Source organism: Parus major, chromosome 3, assembly GCF_001522545.3.
Source record: "Parus major isolate Abel chromosome 3, Parus_major1.1, whole genome shotgun sequence".
Lineage (NCBI taxonomy): Eukaryota > Metazoa > Chordata > Aves > Passeriformes > Paridae > Parus > Parus major.
In genome coordinates this window covers 15,452,528-15,472,483 of record NC_031770.1, presented here as the reverse complement: position 1 = coordinate 15,472,483, position 19,956 = coordinate 15,452,528, and the positions used below count along the sequence as shown (strand labels likewise).

At 46.8% G+C, this 19,956-nt stretch overlaps 1 protein-coding gene and 1 long non-coding RNA gene across 2 annotated transcripts in view; both read right to left on the bottom strand.

The window, feature by feature from the left end:
* Positions 1-2,387: 2,387 nt before the first annotated feature.
* Positions 2,388-9,248, bottom strand: LOC117244172. Its single transcript, XR_004496751.1, has 4 exons — positions 7,034-9,248; positions 5,948-6,090; positions 4,852-4,919; positions 2,388-3,134 (listed from the first exon to the last, which is right to left on the bottom strand). It is a non-coding gene; the product is annotated as an uncharacterized LOC117244172 (long non-coding RNA).
* A 4,209-nt stretch (positions 9,249-13,457) lies between these two features.
* Positions 13,458-19,956, bottom strand: part of LCLAT1 (lysocardiolipin acyltransferase 1) — a 111,545-nt gene continuing 105,046 nt past the window's right edge. The window contains exon 7 of the mRNA XM_015622761.2: positions 13,458-17,624. Within this exon, the coding sequence (XP_015478247.1) occupies positions 17,116-17,624 (509 nt within the window). The 3' untranslated portion in view covers positions 13,458-17,115. The remainder of the gene's footprint in view (positions 17,625-19,956) is intronic.

Sequence of the window (19,956 nt, the reverse complement as noted above, 5' to 3'; positions counted from 1 at the left end):
TGGTTTTTGACCACCAGGCAGATGAAATCACAGATGACCTCAAGCTGTCAGGTGAGTTATTCACAGGTGACATGGGACCAGCCCTGACAGACAAAACAGAACAACAGAGTGGAAGAAACCCTAGATAAAGATACAGCTGGGGAGGAGGATCTGAAACAAGTCACTCTGAGGAGGTGTTAAAGAATAAGAAGCCCAGTGTGATGGAAGAAGGGGCAGCTGGTGTTGAACACTGTGGGAAGTGCTCCCTGCACACTGAGATGCAAGGGAGAAGGTGGTGGGGCTGATGGTTCCTCTCTGCAATGTCAATCACCTCACTAGGGCTGGTGGACTGATTTCAAGACTGACTTTTCTGGTTTGAACAACAGGAAGCCCTTTTCTTTCCTCTTCTCAGACAAGATCTAGGCACAGCTGAATCCAGTATAAACTTGGCCAGATTAAAAACCAGAAACTGAGCATGCAGGAGGCTTCCTATGAATTCAGGTGTGAGGGCTGCCTGGATGTCTCCAGAAGCCCTGCCAGCCTCCTGCCTGCCTGCTCTGGCTGCCTGTGCCTGAGGACCAACTATCAGAGTCAACAGGCACCAATACAGAGGCTTTTCAGCCAGGTTTGGACAACACCAGGCACATTTCCTTCTCTGAATGCCCAGTATCTGCTGCAGGTTGTACTCAGGGTTGAAGAGCTGAAGTGCCAAGAGTGGAAAGAGAATACTTTGTTTCATATAGTCTGAATTCCAATTCTGCCCATTGCTACTCTTATCCCAGAGGAAGGTGTCCTGGCAATGAAACAGCAAATCCAGCCCTTGCTCTGTCAGTATGTGTTTTGCCTGGGTACCCAGCAAAATGCTTGTTCTTTTCCTTTCCTTTTTTAAAATTTAAGTTTGCAATGCCAGACTATGTGGTAAACACATCCATAGGAATAATACCAAGAAAATGGAAAAATTCAGATTATTTGCCAGTCTGTTCATGCTTGGAGCAGCATTCAGGGTTCGGGTTGGAAAATAACCTTTACATTTCATTTAATAACTGCTATCAAAATCCTATCTGAACCCTAATGTAATTATTTTCTCTCCCTCACATTTTCCACATCCATCAGAGAGAGGAATGACAAAATATTGTCATTATGTGTCCTTCATGTCTCTGTACAACTCTTTGTAATTTAGCTGGTATTTGACTCAGCCAGTTGAAAGAGCAGAATGTACCACCACACATCCAGGCAGCTCCTTTCTGAGCGAAGGGAAGGAAAATTGGTGGCACCACACAAAAGCTCCTGCATTTTGCTTTCCATGTATGTCCTCACCTTTGTGCTCTGTGGCTTTTCAAAATAACCAGACTCACCCAAGCAGCACAAACCTATTTTCTTTCCATTTTCTCCTTCTTTTTTTCTTTTTTTCTTTTTTTTTATTTTTTTACCCCAGGGGAGGTTGTGTTTGTATTTCCTTCAGACACTCCCTGGGGCTGATTGCGAGGGGAGGAAAGACTTTGTGCCTCATCTGTGCCCCAAATGTCGAGCTCTACCTTTGATCCACAGAGTCACAGTCGTGGTGACACAGGTCACAGGCAAGTCCTTTTCCATAGGGAAAAGTAATGCTGCTCCTTCTTTCCTACTGTGAGGAAAGATGTGGGGGAAAGCCCCTTTTGTTTCAAGCCCAACAGTTCAGAGTTACCTTAGAACAACATGGGCTATGCCCAGGGTGATCTTGAGAGTGATTTTATCTCTTTTCTTGTTTCACAGTCACAACAGAGATGGAAATATAGTCAATTTTTCTATCTATGGGAGGGATTGTTTTGTTCCCACACCAGGCCAGGTAAAAGCTGGTCAGAGCAAAGGTTTGCACAGCCCCTGAAAAGGGGCTCTTGGGAGAAGAATAAAATTAAGGCAAAAACCACAAGGGTCTGTACTCACAAACCCTAAAATCTCCAGCAGGATGGTGTTGAGGAGCTTGGCACTAGAACGGTTTTCTGGGCCTCCAAAGGGTCTTCTATCAGTGTGCCTGCTTTTCCCTTGGACCCTGCTTTCTTTTCTCACCACACAAAGGCCCAGCTCATGGTTGCTGTGGCCCCACAACCACAGGCGACACACAGAGCAGAGCTCCACTTGGAGAGACATGGGGAGAGCCCTGCCACATGTGACTGCTGCCACTGACCCCCCTCCCCATCTCCTGCCAGCCCCCACCCACACAGGATTCCTTCCTGACCCTGCCACACTGGAGTGATAACTTCCTGCTTCTTTGTCATTCAGGTCCCAAGTGCTCAAGTGGGCAATCAAATGGTGACTGTGGGATGGTGGGAAAGGGCACGGAGAGGGAGCCACAGAAATGGCTTTCAACAGCTGGCAGGGAATAAAAGTAACTCTGCTGGTGCATGGCTATAAAAAGGTTTATATGCTGCACTTTGAAGGAGAAAATTGACTCCATTACAGTCAAGTGGCTTGGTGCCTTCAGCTGTGTCTGGACACTTCTGATTCTCAAGGAAATTGTTTTGATGCCTTTTGTTGAGGTCCTTGCAGTGCAGTCCATGTGCTCAGGCACCTGCTCTTCACACCACTGCCTTCTCTGTGCCCACTGGACCGTGGGAGGCAGGAATAACTGCATCCAAAGTCTCCAATTTCCCTTGGTCCTACTGATGCTTTCCCAGGTGCTTTTGAGCCCATGGTCTCTCCCATCATAGAATCTTCACTGTCTCTGGCAGCAAGAGTCTTTTGCATGTGCTGGGCTGTATTTCTGACTGCCCCTGGCAAAGAGCACTCCTACCAACCATTGCTGGGTTTTGGCTTCATGTCCCCACCAGAGATCCTCCTCCTCACCTCCTTCCCACACTGTGGCCCAGGGAATGCCATCCCCACTCCTCTGAGGTCTGGGAGATGTGAGATTCATGGCTCTTTGGGACAGTGCCCATGCTCCCAGCTGGGGCCAGTGGTACCTTGCACCATTCTTCTGTGGAAACACTCACCTGGGTGAGGACCCTGGCATCAGCTGTGCTCAGGGCTATGGGTTCCATGGTGCTTTTCCCCAGTCTTGGAGCATCCGCTTCTCTGATGAGCTATGGGGACATCAGCAAGTGCCACCTCTCTCCCAGTGAGCCCACACACACCCATAGCACCCCTGAGAGGCCATTGCTGTTGCTGTATCTGGACATCTGTGAGACAGGAAAAAAAATCTTTATCAGAATTTGTCAGATTGGACTTTGGACAGGGGATTCAGCTTCCAAGGACTTTGATAAGAGCTACGTGAGTTAATTGCTGCTGAGAATTTAGCCAGGTGTTCAAGTCTCACATGAAAGCCCAGAGTTAAAAGCGATTTTTGGCTTTGAAATATCCTGTGTGTTGGCTGCTTCTGCCTCAGTAAATGACTTGTTTTGTTACAGTCACATATGCTTTAGATGTACGGGCCTTTCTGGCACAGCCGCATTCCCTGTGGGGAACCCATATGCTGATGTTCCCTGCACGGGTTCAGCCTATCAAGCTGCTAACGGGGCACAATGGGTGATGGAGAATGAAGTTTTCATCTTCATTTTGGAGCAGCAGCCCCAGCAAGCAGATGCAGCCAAGTGACGCTGACATTTAAAGCAACTCCCGAGATTACATTACGGAGATTATATTTAATATGGATGGCCAAATCTTTCAAACAAAATCAATGTTCTTTTACTTAATAATACCCATGCCACATCTTAATGAAGGCTCCTCCAGCCCAAGGCCCCATTTTTCTGCCGTCATTTGGTTGTGTGACATCGCTGACTGCATCAGATGGTACATAATGCTATTTTCATCCCTTTCTATTGGATTTTATGCGTTCCCATCCTTGGTTTGTCAATTGCCGGATCAATTAATCAAGGGACTCTTAGGGGAGAAACATTTTTATTACTGAAAAGGAAGGGGAATTCATTTAAATTCTGCATCTTCCTGCAGCATCCAACATCTATTATTAACTCTCCCCACTGGGTATGTAGACGAGGACAAAGGATCTACAGACAGATCTGTGGCCATCTGAGTTATTTGCAGAAATAAAAACCCTGCTGGGCTGATCCCCGGTCTGCCCCTTGGTTTTCACACTGGGAAAGGCACCCAGCAATACCCCTGAGCCAGGGAAGCCTGAGGGTCCTGCAGCAGGTCCAAACAGGCTGCGCTGGAGCCTGAGCTGCAGTTACAACATCTGCGGCTCAGAAGAGAGAGACACTTGTCATCCCAGTAAATTCAATTTAATTAGTGATGCCTGAAGATATTTAGTCAAGACAGGAGCTGTACTAAAACTTTGTGCAATTACAGAGCCCAGCACCAGCCTTTGTGAAAGCTGGTGGGAAAACCCAGTTCATTTATGTATCAGCTGGTGCCTGTCTCAGGGTGACGTGAACCCCAGCAGGGACTCCTGAGCATCCTCGTCAAGATGTAAATTTGCTGCAGGTCCAGCTCTAGCCTGTTCCAGAAAGCAGACTCCTGGCCCTGAACAACCACCAGTGACCACGTTTTCTCCTGTCACCTCTCTCAGGTGTGATTCCTGATTTCCCACTGCTGTGTTCTTTGGAATGTTTCACATCCAATGGGGATGAAAGGGAGTCCCTCTTTGCATGTACCAACCTTTGCATGATCTCTCCCAAAATACAGCATGGCCTTTCCCCTGGGAGAGGCTGTAGCAAGGCTGGTGCCTGGAGAAAGCAGCTGGGAGCTAATCCCAACCAAAGCACAAGCTTCACACATCGAGTCAAACGCTTCTGAAAGTTTGGGCATTTAAGGACAGATCATGAGGTTTGCCCTGGACAGAGAGCTGCATCAATATCCCTGCATGATCCTGCATCTCTCCTTTCAAATCTTCTCTATCTGGGGGTCAGGTTGGCACTCAAATTTGCCATGGACACTTACCTCCTCACACAGCTGACCAATGCCTGGTAGTCCTCCTGCTCTGGTGACATCCTCCCTCAAGGTCTGTGCTACAGAGATTAAAAATAAATTAAGAAAAAGGATTATTTAAATTGTGTCTCAGAAGAGGAATATGAAATTGCAGACCATAATCCAGTTTGCCACTTTTCCATCTCAATAACCCCCTGTAAAGACCCATTATTATTATTTGTCTGTATAAATTCTGGGGGGGGCTGGGATAAACTCAGTCCTTACAGCCATCTGCCCCCAGGTTGGAGTGGAAAGGCACAGGCTCACCATTCCTTTGGGCTCCTGACAGCCCTTCTCCCTACCCCACAGGGAAGAGACCCGACCCCCCCATATTTTGAAGCCACAGGGAGCTGGGACCAGCTGTGGGCACACTGGGCATCTGATCTCCCTTACTTTTGGGGCCTGTCAGATTCATTTGATGATCGGTGGTTATTTAATGAGGATATGTGGAGCTGCTGGGACTGCAGGCAAATGATAAAGGTATGGCTTTTGTGTCCCAGGGTTTAAAAATAAAAAGCAATTTTGGCAGCCACTACAGGAGAAGGATGTGCCTTGTGAGTCTGTCCAGGAGCTGTGGGGCCAGGGGAGGAGGAGCTGCTGTGGCAGCTGAGTTATCAGCAGAGAGGGAGCAGAAAAATGCACTCAAACATCTCTGCCAGGACCAACTCTTCCAAATAAATTACCTAGCTCAGGAAATATGCAGTGGGCAGACGAGCCCCATGGCTATGTTTGAATCAGTCCTTTTCCTTGTTTGCTGTGGGACAGAGCCTGATCCCAGAGAGGCCAGGGATGCTGGCCAGTGCATCCATGTGGTGGTGGCTTGGGTCACAGCCTCAGCCAGTGACATTGCTGGGAACAAGAGGAGGTGGCACTCAGGTGCTTGACCAAGTGAGAGCTCAGAAGGACAGATCCAGTGGCTTGGGTGGACTTTGCAGTGACCACAGAGACCCCACAGACAAGAAGTAAGAGTGTGATGGGAGCACATCCTCTTGTGGTTTGTGTTAAATGCACCAAAGTTTCACATTGATGGTAGGACTGAGACTGTGCACTGCACAGATGAATGCCTTACCTGTGCCCTGGGCCCACAGCACACATGTGACTGCTGGTGTTCACCTCCTGGTCCTTCTCCAGGGGCCTGTGCTGGCCATCAGGGCTGCCAGCATCTCCAGGCATGGGCAACAGGAGGATCCCAGCTTGTGCCTGGCTGCAGAGCTGCACATGGAGCATTGACACAGTGACTGCACCTGCCTGCACTCCTCTCTCTGACCTCTTCCTGTACTGCCCCCAAGACACTGCTGCTCCTCAGGATCAGCAGGATCCTCCTCTAAAGGCTTGGTTTATAGCAGCTGGAGCAGCTGGGAAGCTGTACTGCTCCTGTAGGTAACCTCCACCCTAACTTCCACGGGGGAGAGCTGTTCCTCAGAATCACACAAAAATACCAGCAAGAGAGCACTGTCTGACCAAGCTTTTCAGACCATAACAAAGCATGGATGCTCCAGGTGGATCTGAGGGAGCCCCTGGGAGTGCAGCATTTGAATCAAGTACCACTGCTCTGCAAACCCCACCGAGGGACATCAGCTCTGGCTGAGGGGGGTCAGTAAGTCAGCAGCTCTGATAAATATAATGATATAGATGGTATAGAGGTGTAAATCTACCCCCCTATAGTTTCAGTGTCTGACAAATGGTAGGCAGGGCTCAGAGCTCATCTGAATCATGAGGAGCCAAGGACCAGAACATTCCTAGCAGGAATGCACAGCCACTGGGGCCATGGTCAGCCTCAGGGGACAGGCTGAGTGTCCAGGCTCTGCTCTCTGCCCTGGGCAGGCAGGTCCACCAACCTGTCTACAAGAAGGCAGAATTTGGTCCAGGGCACAGTATTCAGGTTCTTAAAAAGGTAAATGACAGTGTGGACACTGCACAAACACAGCATGGGGTAAGGGCCACTGTTTGCCTTCGCTGCCCTAAGTAAACCAAGGCACTGAGCTGAGCTCCCCAGCACCACAGGCAAACAAATTCACTGACAATAGCAGAAAACCAAGAAAACAAAGACTATCTGTTATTTCCTTCCACCCTCTCCAGTTCCCTCAAAATAACTCTCACCAGCCATCTCTCTCCATGCAAAGCAGCAGAAACACCCCTGCAGCTGCCGGCTCACCTCCGTGTCTCCAGTCTGACTGTGGGCCACTGCTGATGTGCTGCAGCTTCCTCACTGTGATGACAGCTGGGGGACTGTGGGGTGGCACAGCTGCTCCTGAAGGCTGGGCACCCAGCATGACGAAGAAGAGCCTGCTCTGAGTTTCCCCAGTGCTGAGGAGCAGGCACAAAGCTCATGTCTGACCAGCACCCACAGCAGGGCTCAGCGCACAGAGCACAGCTTCCATGTCTGGAACCAGCCAAGGACTACCCTGACCCTGAAGGAAATCAAGTGTTTTTAGTGGTTCTATGCCCTAAAAAGGAGGATAGATCCCACGAGTGTTGAGGTTTCAGGCTCAGAGGGAAAATGATGTAAAATGGAAGCCGACTTTACAATACAGTGGTTATGGCATGGACTGGGGGTCTTGCTCCTCCTTTAGGCACAGCTCAACATCCAACACCACAGCCAAAGTTTAAAAGGAGTTTAGCACACTGTGGATTTTGCCTTTTCTGAGGCAATGACCACCTGAGCACAGCATCACCACTCCAGCCAGAGCTGGAAGCGCACACTGGGGCCTCCTGACCTTGTCTCCCCGAGCCACTCGATGATGTCCTTCTGCAGCCGAGTCATATTTTTAGGTCCTCCTCCCTGCTGATTCATTAGTGGAGCTAATGTTCTCCAAACTGCTGGGCTTCTGACCCTCGAGGTGTGTACGCCATGCTCTCCTGATAAATATAGACCACTTCAATTACATAACCTGTCTAATAAGCAGCACCCGTCCTCCCTGCGGGCAGGCAGGGAGCAGGAACAGAAATGCCTCTGCCAAGGGTGTGAATGGATGCCTTGCTCTTCATTTTATTCCCATTGTCTTGTGTTTTCAATGACTTCCTGCTGCATCATCTTAATGAGTGACTCAGTGAGGGTCGATGGCTCTGGAGGTACTCCAGGTTCAGGGTGACCTGTCTGCTCTGCCCATCACTGCTGGTGTGAGGGGCAAGGCCCCCCTTTCTAATTCCCCCCTCTGTTCAGGGAGAAGTGGTAGAGTGGGAGGATTAGGATTTGGAGACACTGAGCTAAAAGTTGGCTTAATTTCCTAACTGGATGTGTCAGAGCATTTGGCAGACAAGGGGTAACCAGAGGACTTTATACTGGGGGGTGCAATGGTCTTTCACTGGCCAAAGGCTTAGCTAACAGAGCAGCAAAAGCACCTACCTGTGTGCTGTGTCAGGCTTGAAAAGCCCATGTGCTTAGCAATAAAGATGTCTTGGTATTACAGAGTGAGACATCAGAGGAGTTGGGCTGTGATCTTACAAGATGAATGTCTGATAACTTTAGGACTTAGATGTGACTGCAATCGCTGAGTGGCAAAATGCAGAGTAATCATTAAAAGGAGCATTACAAGTAGAGTGTGAAGCACATTATTAATAGACTTGACAAATGCATGCACAAGTGGGATGAATTCTTTTTGTGCCGTGGTTTTTAAATCCTGGCCTCTGGTTCCTTGCGACGCTTGCAGCGGGATCCCCATGGAGAGGACCCAGGGAAAGCAGGTCTGCCCCACAGCAGGAGGTCTCTTTCCTTGAGGATGCAAGCCTTGTGTCATTTAGAGAGAGAAGGAGCTGTTCCCATCATCTGCACCCATGGCTTGGCATTGCTCAGCCAGGTTGGCTGTGAGCAGCATCAGGATGGCAGAGGGCTGTCAAGATGGCCTGAGTGATATTTATGACAAGGACCACTCTACCTATATTTGTTGTTCCTGCTGTGCCAGCATCCAGCATGTCCTGTAATAACTTTAATAGCTTTTATGCAATGGCTAGGAATGATGAAGCTAATTCAAGATGAGGTGTTTAACCTCCCTGTTTTTTTTTCCTGTTTTTATCTGATCTCTTGTAGCTTCCTTCACTGTTGGATTCAGGCTGAAGCAGGGCAGAAGGCTCGACCCAAAGTGGTGGGATCTGCTCTGATCTTCACATAAGCAAATTGCTCTGCTTTTGCACCCAGGCTGTGCCTCTCCTGACAGGCTGTGGCTGCCACTGGGCAGCACCTGAGGAGAAGTCTCCAGTCCTGCTGAACCACCTGGGATGCTGGAGGTGTGTGACACATGCCCCTGGGCAGTGGCAGAGCCAACAGTAGAGCCCCAGGTCTTTTCCCCAAGGTCCACATTTCCCCCCAAGGGGCCACAGATCTGGGGCCTGTCCTGGCCTGCAGCAGAGGACACCAAGCCCCATCACTCCTTGCCTGCAGTCCTTAAATGATGCAGAAAGTCTGCTAAGGACTTTCCTGCTGGAAAGACTCAGCAGGAAGCAGCTAATGCAACCTCTCTTATTCATCCACGGGACTGATGTCCAACGGGTAATAAAACCACAGGCTCCTTTCTCATTAATCCCTAATTATGCTCTCTCTCACTCACAAAGCACTTTCTGTCATTAGCAGTGGAAAGCTGAGAGCCTGCCTTTAACCTTCACATGTTGTGAGCAGGCAGACCTGAACACCTTGCTGTGATCTTGCATAAAACATCTCCTTGTGCTGCCTCTCAAGGGCTCCTGGAAGAGAATCTCCCTTTCCTCAGTGCAGGCAGAAAGCAAAACCTTTAGAGGAGCACAGCATCTGTAGAGGGGCTGGAGATGTCCACTGGGTGTGACACTTGACCACAGAGTGACCACAGGATCAGGCTTGCCCCTGCCCTGCTGCAAGAGCCCTGTGATGGACCAGAGTGGCCTGAGACAGCTGTCCTGGCCATGGGCACCCATCCCAGTGTGGGAATAGAGAAGGAGACCAGACTATTCCAAGAGCTTCAACACCTTAATTTAAAGCCAGGCTGGGCATGAAGGCTGAGGCACCCCATGTTCTGAGACCACGCAACATCCTTCACATGGAGCAGGAGCTGTGAGAGCAGAGATCACAGCTGAACATCAGCCCCCACTCCCAGTTGTGCCAGACAAAACCCCACCAAATCAGGAGGATGAACTCCTGGTGGGGTGGGTGTGCTGAGCACACGGTAGGGATGGCCCAGGCAGGCAGCTGAGTTACTGCAGCTGGAATATCCAGCCAGCCCTCACTGCTGCTGGCCATGTGGAATTGGCTGCCATTATCCTGCTGCATCCTGCGCTCTGCTGTCCATGATGGGGGGACTTACTCCCAGCCAAGGCCTTGGAGGCCAGGAATAATACCTGTCCCAGATGGACAGGCAGCATCAAACCCACAGGTGAGTGTTAGAGCCTGATGCCAGACACAGCCCTGGACTGCAGTAAGGGTGCCTGTGCTCTGTCCCTACCCTTGGCTCACAACACTCATAGCATCTCTGATAAGAGCACCAAGGCCACCTGAGGGCTGTTGGTCAGCAAGTCCTTTCCCAAGTGCTCCTCTCTGGCTTCCCAGCTGCTGGCTGAAGCTCTGGGATCCTGTGGGATGATGGTCCATGACTCTTTGTCCTTGTGTTGGCCATGAGGATCTCACATTTTTTTGTGCAGATGAACCAGTTGGCGGGTGCCCACACCAGAGCCCAGTGTGCGTGAGGAACTGGATCCAGTCCCTCTCCTTGTGTGTCTCTCCAGGAACAGGTAAGTGCAAGGATCCTGCAGTGTCAAGCAGTCCTCAACTGCCTTGTGAACTTGCCCAGGACAGCCTGATCCACACAGGAGAGTGGCTCCAGGATCATTGTTCTCCAGCTTCAAGCAACAGAGGGTGTCCCAAAACCTTCCCATCTCTTGCTCCTGGGAGAGAGAGAGGAGAAGGAAGGCACAGACCAATAAAGGAATCACAAAAGTTTTGTTTGCTGCCAAAAGAGGTTGTTGAGGGCATTTCCTTTAAATGCTGGTTCTTCTCCTGCAGGGACTGGTGTTAAGACATGTGAGGAGCAGCACAAGTTCAGGTCTTGACCTGCCCATGTCCAGGACCGTAGTCTGATCCTCAGGTGCTGGAAGGTTTCCCTGCTGTGACCTTGAGACCGACCCAGCGACTGATGACTTGTGCCCATCACAAAGCACCAAGGAAAGGCCTGGGAAAGTGGGGACCTTTGCTTAGGTAGCTATAAAAAGGGCACTTGAGTGAAGTGAGTTCAGAGCTGAGTTCCAGAGAGCTCTTTGAACAGCACTGGCAGGGGGTGCAAAGCTGTAGGAAGCAAACCTCGGGACAGACCAGCAGGCAGAACAACTCCACTTGAATAATTTCAGGGGATAATCGGGAAGGGAAACTAACTGTGCCAGTGGGGAGGGGGATGATGAGGCAGTTCCTTGCCAGGAAGGTGAGGGAGCACCTGGCTGCCAGGCAAAACATGGATTGCATAAGGCAGCACTGTTACAAGTGATTTTGCAAACTTCCCTGGAAATGTGGGTAGCTTCCCAGCCTGCCAGTGGGAATCTAACTGACAGTGAGGGATTATTCTGTCCTTAAAGAACTCAGGGTCTTGCACAGCTGCCAGGAAAATAAGGAGGAACCATTTGCATGTCTTTAAACACAGGACATCAAATGAGAAATGTGAGCACAGAGAGGAGACAACACCCTGAGCAGCTACAGGGACACACTGTTGTGTTGGCAATGCCAACACTGGTGGGCAGCCTGTCAGGTAAGAACAGAGAGAGGCTCCCAAGGCATTCCAATGATCCTCCTGGGAACCACCCCATGGAGGATGTTCTTTCTCTCCTCACTTTCTCAAAAAATGCTGAAGATTTTAATACAGACCTTTTCCTTCAGCCTCTAAAGCAGGATAACACACTCCAAACAGCACTGGAAGGAGCCAACACCTTCCTTAGCACCTCTACCCTGTTATCCCTAACATTTCCTCCCCTTCGGGTTCTGTGTTAATCTACATCCATTCCTCTGGCTCACTGGACACCCAGCAGTTCAAAGAGCAGAGCAAGCCTTGAAGGAAGGGGAAGAAATAGTGCAGGGGGGCAGAGGGCATGACCAAGCAGTGATGTTAGTGCCAGGTTATGGCTCTGCAGAAAGCTGTGCCTCCTGCTCCTCCCACAGCATCTCCTCGTGCTCTCACACCAGGCAGCAGCTTATCCTCCTTTGCTACCTGTCCTGGGGATGCAGAAACAATGCTGAGGCCTGAGCCCCTTTAGCTCTTTTCTCTGGTAAGGCTGAAGGTGCTTCTCTGCTCCCTGAAGCTGTGGGTGAAGGGGTCCTTGCCTCCTCCCTCAGACAAGCAAGACAGAGAGAGAAATGCAGGGAAGAGGCTGCTGACCACCAAAACCATTACACTTACCTGCACCTGCACATCTGCCTCTCTGATGCAGCCCAGCATGAAACATCTCAGGTGCAGCACTCTTCCCTCTTCTACTGAGAGCAGCAATGCCCACCTGAGAAACAGTCTTCCCAGACAAAGACCTCCAAAAGAGGGGATGACAAACCATCTGGAGGCCCTACTGCAGTGGAACAAAGACATCTACTTAAAAACTCAGGGCCTGATATCCACTCCTGATAAAACTGCTTGCCCAGCAGGACAGAGGCAAACTCTCTCCCCCTCGCATGCCTCAGCCCAAACCCTCTAGGGTGAGTCACCCAACCATGTTACAAGCACAGACCACGCTCCCTGCTCCCAGGAGCATTTTCTGGTTGAGACTGCTTGCAGTGTAATTCAAAGTTCTTATCTCAGGAAATAGGACCACCTTTCCCCCATTGTATTGGACTGAAGAGGAGGGGTTTGAGGCAGCTGGAGGGTGAAAGCTTTGGCCTCCATTACTAATGTTTTCTGTAAGAACAGGTAAGAGAAATAGAGAGGAATCCAGGAGGAAGACATAACCACCTTTCCAGAGTGACAAGCCATTAATTTTGACTTTGGGGAAAGGATCTGAATTCTCTGAGCATACATGGCCAATATAATTTCCAGCTGCAGAAACTGCTGTCAGGTCTGTTTCTTCCTTCTCCCACAGGATACCTGCTGGAGATGTATCTCCCTAGGGTCAGCACAGCAAGGCTATTCTCCTTGGGTAATGAGGAGCTGAGAAACACAGCCCTTGTGCTTCCACACTGGGTTAGCACTCAAGAAATGGAGAAAGAAATCAAGGGGCCTGTGACCTGAAGCTACATTAAAGTAAGGTCTTCTAAAAATATGAACCTTGCCACAGATTGCTTCTTGTGTAAGTACTTACTTGGGAGGTAAGAGAATACAGCTAAAATGGAGGACCTACCTACCTATCTCTACCTAAGACAGGCTATTCTTCAGCAATCCTGGTTAAGCAGCACAAAAAGGCTAAAGCTGAGTTATAGTTCTTGCACACTCAAAGGTTTCTGTACCTCTTTATGTGAAGAAGCTGGAAGGGAGGGTAGAGCCAGACACCCCTTTCCAGCCTCCCACGGAGATGGGGGGGCTCTTCTCCCTCAACAGCCACAATCCATGAGTCAAGCATGGAAATAGACACCAGTCTGCCCGAGCCAGCCAGCCATATGATTGAAGGCAAGGTTTGTTCCTCACAGGTGCAGTAAAAAGGAAACAACAAAATTAAACACATGCAATACTTCAGTTCTTTATTGTTGCTGTAGAGTAACTGGTACATGGTTAAAACATTCTAATAATATCATCAGTGAAATCTGAAAACTAAGGCTTTCTGTAGGTTTGTAGTGTCCTGGTGTTTCCTTTCACACAGTGCACATATAAAATCAAGTTATAAAAACATAGATCTTTTTCAAACAATACCGATTGATGCAACGCACAAAACTAGGAGCTACGTTTCCTATGATCAAGACAACACCTTACAGACCAGCTTTGGGCCTTGAAGCTTTGAAGTCAAGAGGAAAATGTCTTGGTCTGACATCCTGCTACCCAGATGAGCCTGATGACACACACAGATGGTGGGATTTCAACCTTCTGTTCTGAGCAGAGAGAAAGAAGCCCCCTGATGCTGATGAGGAAATACTTGATTGATCAAAGGGGAGCAGCATCCTTAAAGCACAGCCTTGATCCTAAACAATGTATGCAAGACCCAGCAAGACCTGTAGGCCCTGCAGACAGAGCTCAGAGGGGCAGCTGCTGGGACCACAAGAAAAGGTGAACTGGAGCAAACCTGTTCTCACTGAGTGAGATGAGACCCAGTGCCAATCCCTGTCCCATGGAAGAGGGCTATGTGATTCCTGGAGTACTAGCACCTTTATCCCAACAGCATTGAAAAAATTCCCAAGTGATTTACCCAGCACAGAATCACAGAATGATTTAGGTGGAAAAGATCACCGAGTCTAACTGTAAACCCAGCACTCCCAAGTCCACCACTAAACCATATCCCTAAATGCCATCTCAGTGATCTTTGAGAAGGGAGACAGGGTAGGAACAAAGCAATCTCCAAGAAATCTGTGTATGAGAACCTTTTGATTAAAAAGCTACATTTTCACCAGAGGGATAAAAAGCATTTACAGAAAAATCTTCCCCCAGTTGTTTAATTGCTTTTTAAACAAAGAAGCTTCTCTCTCCACAAAACTTTTAGTTTTTAGTCAACATTTTTCCCATCTTGCATTTCTAATTGACGTGGAAAATGATGCATGTAATCTAAACTTTTACATCAGACACAAAGCCAACACCCTTCCCTGTGAAAGGAGGATTCTTCACTTTTCATTCACTCTGCATCATGGACTTGGGCATGGCAAACATGACATTACCAGCTGACAAGCAGATTATTCTTTCTCTTTGATCCAAACACATGAGAGAGGAAGATGAATTACAGATTTTGCAGGATGTTTTTACCACATTACAGTAGGTTACATGTTTGGCTCCAGCTGGAAGAAAATGCCTTGTAAGGGTCAACGATGGATTGCATTGACTTCATTTTTAGAGCCCAACCTTAATTACACAGAGACATAAATCCTGTACAGTGCCATGACCAAGACTCACACTGATGTTCCTGGTACATCTTATGACACCACAAAGTTCTCTGAACGACTGAGAAAAGCATAGCTGGTATTTTATGTCACCAACACATGGAACCTGCCCTCTGAAGTTACTCCTGAAGATGATGTTAAGGCTATTGGAGTAGGCTGGCTATGGTTACTCCTGGTATGAAAGCACAGCCGTGGCTCAGGACAGACTGGAAGAAGCCTTTTAGGTCTCTTCTGCATTAACCACAAATGAGGTTTTTAGGTTTTCCCTTGCAGTAGGTTACCTGAATGTGCAGGGTATAAGCTGAAGAAAAACCAGGCGGAGGTTTAAGCTGCAGCCATGCCTGTGATATCACAGAACTGCTTTAAAAAAAAGACCTCAAGGTGCAGAAATGACCTCCTTCCACTCATGACAATGCAACACCAGTTGTCAGGTACACAAATACAAACATGAAAAAATCATTAAGAAACATAACCCTAAATAGAAACCTACTTTTATTTATTTTTAAGAAAAAAGGGATTAAAAAATTTGGAGTAAACCAGATGGCTTCAAGTAGTTTCCGCATAATAAAGAATTAGTTATTGTAAGCATAGATTAAAAAAGATCTGTCACCTTGCAAGGGACAGTTGAATAGAGGCTGGTGATTCATTCAAAAAATGGTCTTTGAAACAAACACACTGGACAACATGCTTAGTGTTGTAATTTAGAAGCAAACAGGTGTGTCCACCATGCAGACCAAACACTTGAGATACGCAGCACAGTACAAGATACATTTTACACTCTGGACTTTCACATTTCACAGCAACGCCACTCAACAAATGGAGCCAGGCCATCTCTGTCCCGCTCAAACAAGCCCTCATGCAATAATAAACAAATATTTAGTAAGTCAGGAAGGTTTTGCAGCAATACAATTGATCGAGTTGTCTAAAATTTTGGAGGTTGCAAACCAATTTAACCTGATAACCCAAAGTGTCTCCAAAGTGCTGGGAATGCTTTTGTCTCTTTCTATGTGAGCATGAACATTACTTTTATTACATATGACAAGGGATACACTTGGAATTGCCCTGTCATTAAGCCTTTGGGTTTTATGAATGTCATGAAAATAAGGGAAGGTACCAAAAGCTGCGAAGGAGGTTGAAAAAGTAATGAAGTCATCAGGCAAATAAAGCCAGTATGCAAAGGGAAGATGCAGCTCTTCCCTAAATCTAAAACCCATCTCTTGTACCACCAAGAAGAGAATAATTGCATTTCAACAGGTCTGTCTGACATGCATGGAACAAGCAGTCCTCCTGCTTATGTACATCGACTCATGAAATGCCAAAGGAAGCAATGTGAAAACCAAAATTAATACTAAAAAAAAATTTAAAAAAGAAAAAAAGGTAAAAGGTGTCTTGTCTACTCTGAAAACTAAATAAAATGTTTTTAAACAAATAATGTCTACAAGGATACAAGGAAACCTTTTTGAAAAACATTTTCCAATTACTCAGAGACAAACAGCTAGTTTTGCCTCTGTGAGAAAAAAGTATCAGTAAAGCAACAAAAAACCAGCTCCCCTATCCTGCATGCTACAGTAGGAACATGTCTCCCACAGCTAACAGGGAGACTACAACAGTATGAAACAGTGAGAGATAAAAACTTAGCTGTACAGATCTATTAAATAATCAACAAACACTTAAATGGAGGCAGTGAGCACTGTACTGCTTTCTGTACTATGACACAAGACTGCAAGGCTTAAAAATCCTCCTGAGTGACCAAGCCAGAACAATTGAATAGTTGGTAGGTTCAGTAGTGTTTGGAAAAGCTTATGCAAAAATATCACATCAAAATAAGTTTGAGTATTTGAAATAGAAAACAGAAAAACAACTTCTCCTTCAACTTTCACCTACCATCAAAACTTACCAGTTTTCCAAATTCAGTGCTTACTTTTCACCAATGTGACTCTAAAGAAGTCATACATTTGCCTCTCTTTGCTGAACTGTTTGGGTTTCTAGATGAAACTTCAGTGCACGTCACATTTATTAACGTCTTTATGATTGTTCAGTAATCCAGCAATTTGTTTCTTAATGACAGCAGAACGCAGTTGCTAGCTGCTTGTGAGAGCAATGTTGAAATTACATTCAGAGATTAAAACCTACCATTTGCACGTGTAGCAGTAACATTTTTCCTTCTCTTCACAGAATCATGTGCAAATGTTGAACAATGGCGATAGTAAAAGACAATTTTCATGCAAAAACTGTTCCCTGTGCATAAAATTTGCAGGGCATCTCAAAACCACCCTTCCTCTACCCTGAAACTAATTGATTTTTACTTTTGTGGCGTGAAATTTCTGTTGCTTTTTAAAATACCGATGGCAAGCGAGTTCAATGAGTTCCAGCCCACCAAATATCTTTTGCTGCACGACGAAAAAGACGATCATGGCTGCAAAGTACCACTGTGCAAAGCTGTACAGGTACAGCAGAGCGAGCATTCCCAGAGGGAACACGGTCCAGTAGAGGAGCGAGGCACACTTCACCGCCAGGACCCTGAGCTCGGATTTACAGGGCGGGACGATGCTTTGCCCCGCTGCACTGAAGCGTTTTCCGCCTTCGTAGAAGTGTCGCAGTCTCTCCTCTTTCTCTTCCCAACGCTGCCGGCACCAAAGCTGCAGCTCCTCCTTAGAAGTGGGCACTGTCTCTATGGGGTATCTCTGGACGTGGAAGTGAATCTCCTTTGGGAAGTTTCCTCTCAAAAGGTGCTTCTCTGTCTGAGGAATGTTTTGGGGGTACGCCACAGTTATGTCATGGATGGCATCAAGATTGTCACCTAGAAGAAAGGATTGGGGGGAAAAAAGATCAATACACATCATGGAACAGTCAGAATACTAAACTGCTTCGAGACATGATTGAAAACTGTCAAAATTATGGCAGAAATCCCAGAGACACATTAACTATGTGGACTGTGTTTCATCTGCTAGAATATCTAAAGGCTCAAAGGTCAAACTTTTCCCAATCATTGCCTGTTCTGAATCTGAACAAAAAGCTTTGGGAACAAGATTATACACACTACAAACTAATACAGAATTACAACAGTAAGAGAATTAAGTCAAATGTAAAGGAGAGAAGAGGCACATCTGGTCTTGGATAATGAGCGTTGTATGTGAGTCTGATGTTTAGGTCTTTGGGTAAAGGCAGCATAGCTAACCATTCAAACAGCAATTGCAGATTAGAAATTCAAGGGGCTATTGATGAAAAACCCCCTGCTCTTCATTAGTATGCCCGATTGAGCCAACATTTTTGAAAGGATATCAGTATTGCCAAAGCAGGGCTTGCTAGAGCATCCTTGTACTAAGTGTTTTTACATTTTGTGCTTTCTAAATACCATCTTTATCCTCAGCCTCTGAACAGACATTCTTTTTAGATTTCATAAAGTAAATTCTGCTAGTGTAAAACTGATCTAAAAATAGGCATGTGGTGCACTGGACGTTGCATAACTGTTAAGTTCTGCCAGCAGTGATTTATGTTGCTGTTTTTATTTGGCTGGCTGGCTCAGGGCAAAATAGAATTGGAGACTAAAAGCTGTCTCCAGTTGCAGCAATTGAAGACTTTTGTTCTCACAGATGATGCCACTTCTTGCAAAGATGATCAAATCCTACTCTTTAGCCCCACTCTTCATTTTCATTTCCTCTCCTTCCCTGGCATTTTGGTTTTCCTTTACAGCCCTAAAAATGACAGGGCAAGAATAGAAAGTTACTTTAAAAGGCCATGTTCAAAATGATGTATCTAAAGTTCAACTCCAAATATCACATGGGGGTGGGGGGGGGAACCCTATTCAGCCTTTCAGAGTATTTTATAATTGTGCTGTCTTGAAACAATCTTTCTCGGACAGTTTTGTGTGGGGTTATTTGGGGTTTTAAAGAGATTTATATGGCTCCTTGGAGGTCTATCAGATCAAAACTCAATATTCCATCTTTTGTCAAGCTCTGAGATCACCTCCAAACTGAGAAGAGAATCCCTGTGTTCTGCACAGGTAAAACCTTTCAGATCTCTTTCCAACAGATGCCAAAACTGATCACGTCCTAGAAACTTAGCTCTTACAAAAGGAAATAATTGCCAGCCTGTTGCACCTTAGCACAAAACAGTTTAGTTTTGAGAAAAGCTTGCATTTTAACTCTCCTGCTCCAAATACTTCTACCATCAGATTTACAGCCATCCTGCAGGACAGACATACATCCCTTAGTTGCTGGCCCAACGAGGGGAAGGGCTGCTACATAAACCTGCAAGAGATTTCCATCTCTTACACCAGTCCTTCCTCCTGATCCTCCATAGCTCCCCAGGTCTAGTGGAACATAAAACCTACACACTTTACCCCAAAAGGGAGGCTAGAAAAGTCCAGCCTTCCTGATATCCCTGCATCAAAAAAGACTTCCATGAAATGAGTTTTTGGCCAGATGAGTTTCTTGCACATCTTGCAGTCATTCATGTCCGGGCAGCTAAACTATCAGTCTGCCAACTACATGAACTACTTGAAAATTCAAGGCTTTACACTTAAGGGCTACTGGCATACAGACCACAGGTAAGAAATCATCAGATCTGCTTAAGACACAGATTTTCTGACTCTGTGAAAGCAGGACTGCACTCACATAGCTGGTCTTGTCTCTTTAGCATGCAGGTATATTTCTCCCCATGAATTCCTGACCAGAAATAGGAAAGCCTCTACTCCTTGCCTATCGATCCACAGCATCCCCAGACAAGATACCTTCCAGCTGAGCTTCTCACCAGACTGTAGAAGACTAGACTACATTATGGCTTAGTCAGTGACCCAGAACAAAGCTCAAAGAGCTGCACAGAAGAGGGTGGATGTTACTGCTTTGACATTACACGTGGGGAAATTGAGGCAAAGAATGATTACATGGCCTGCTCTGTGTGTCCAGCTGGAACCAGTATCTCCTAATTCCAGCTGCAATGTTCACCAGTGAAAGTGTATTTTACACAAGAAGAAACTTCAAAGGTATATTTAGCATATCTGAAAGAACAGAAATATTAGAAATAGAGAAGACCAGAATACCAGGTTTCATATGCAAGAGGCCCCTTGCAAGGGTCATCCATATTTAATAACTCCATACAAATGGCAGCCTGAAGCTTTAATTCCCTGGCAA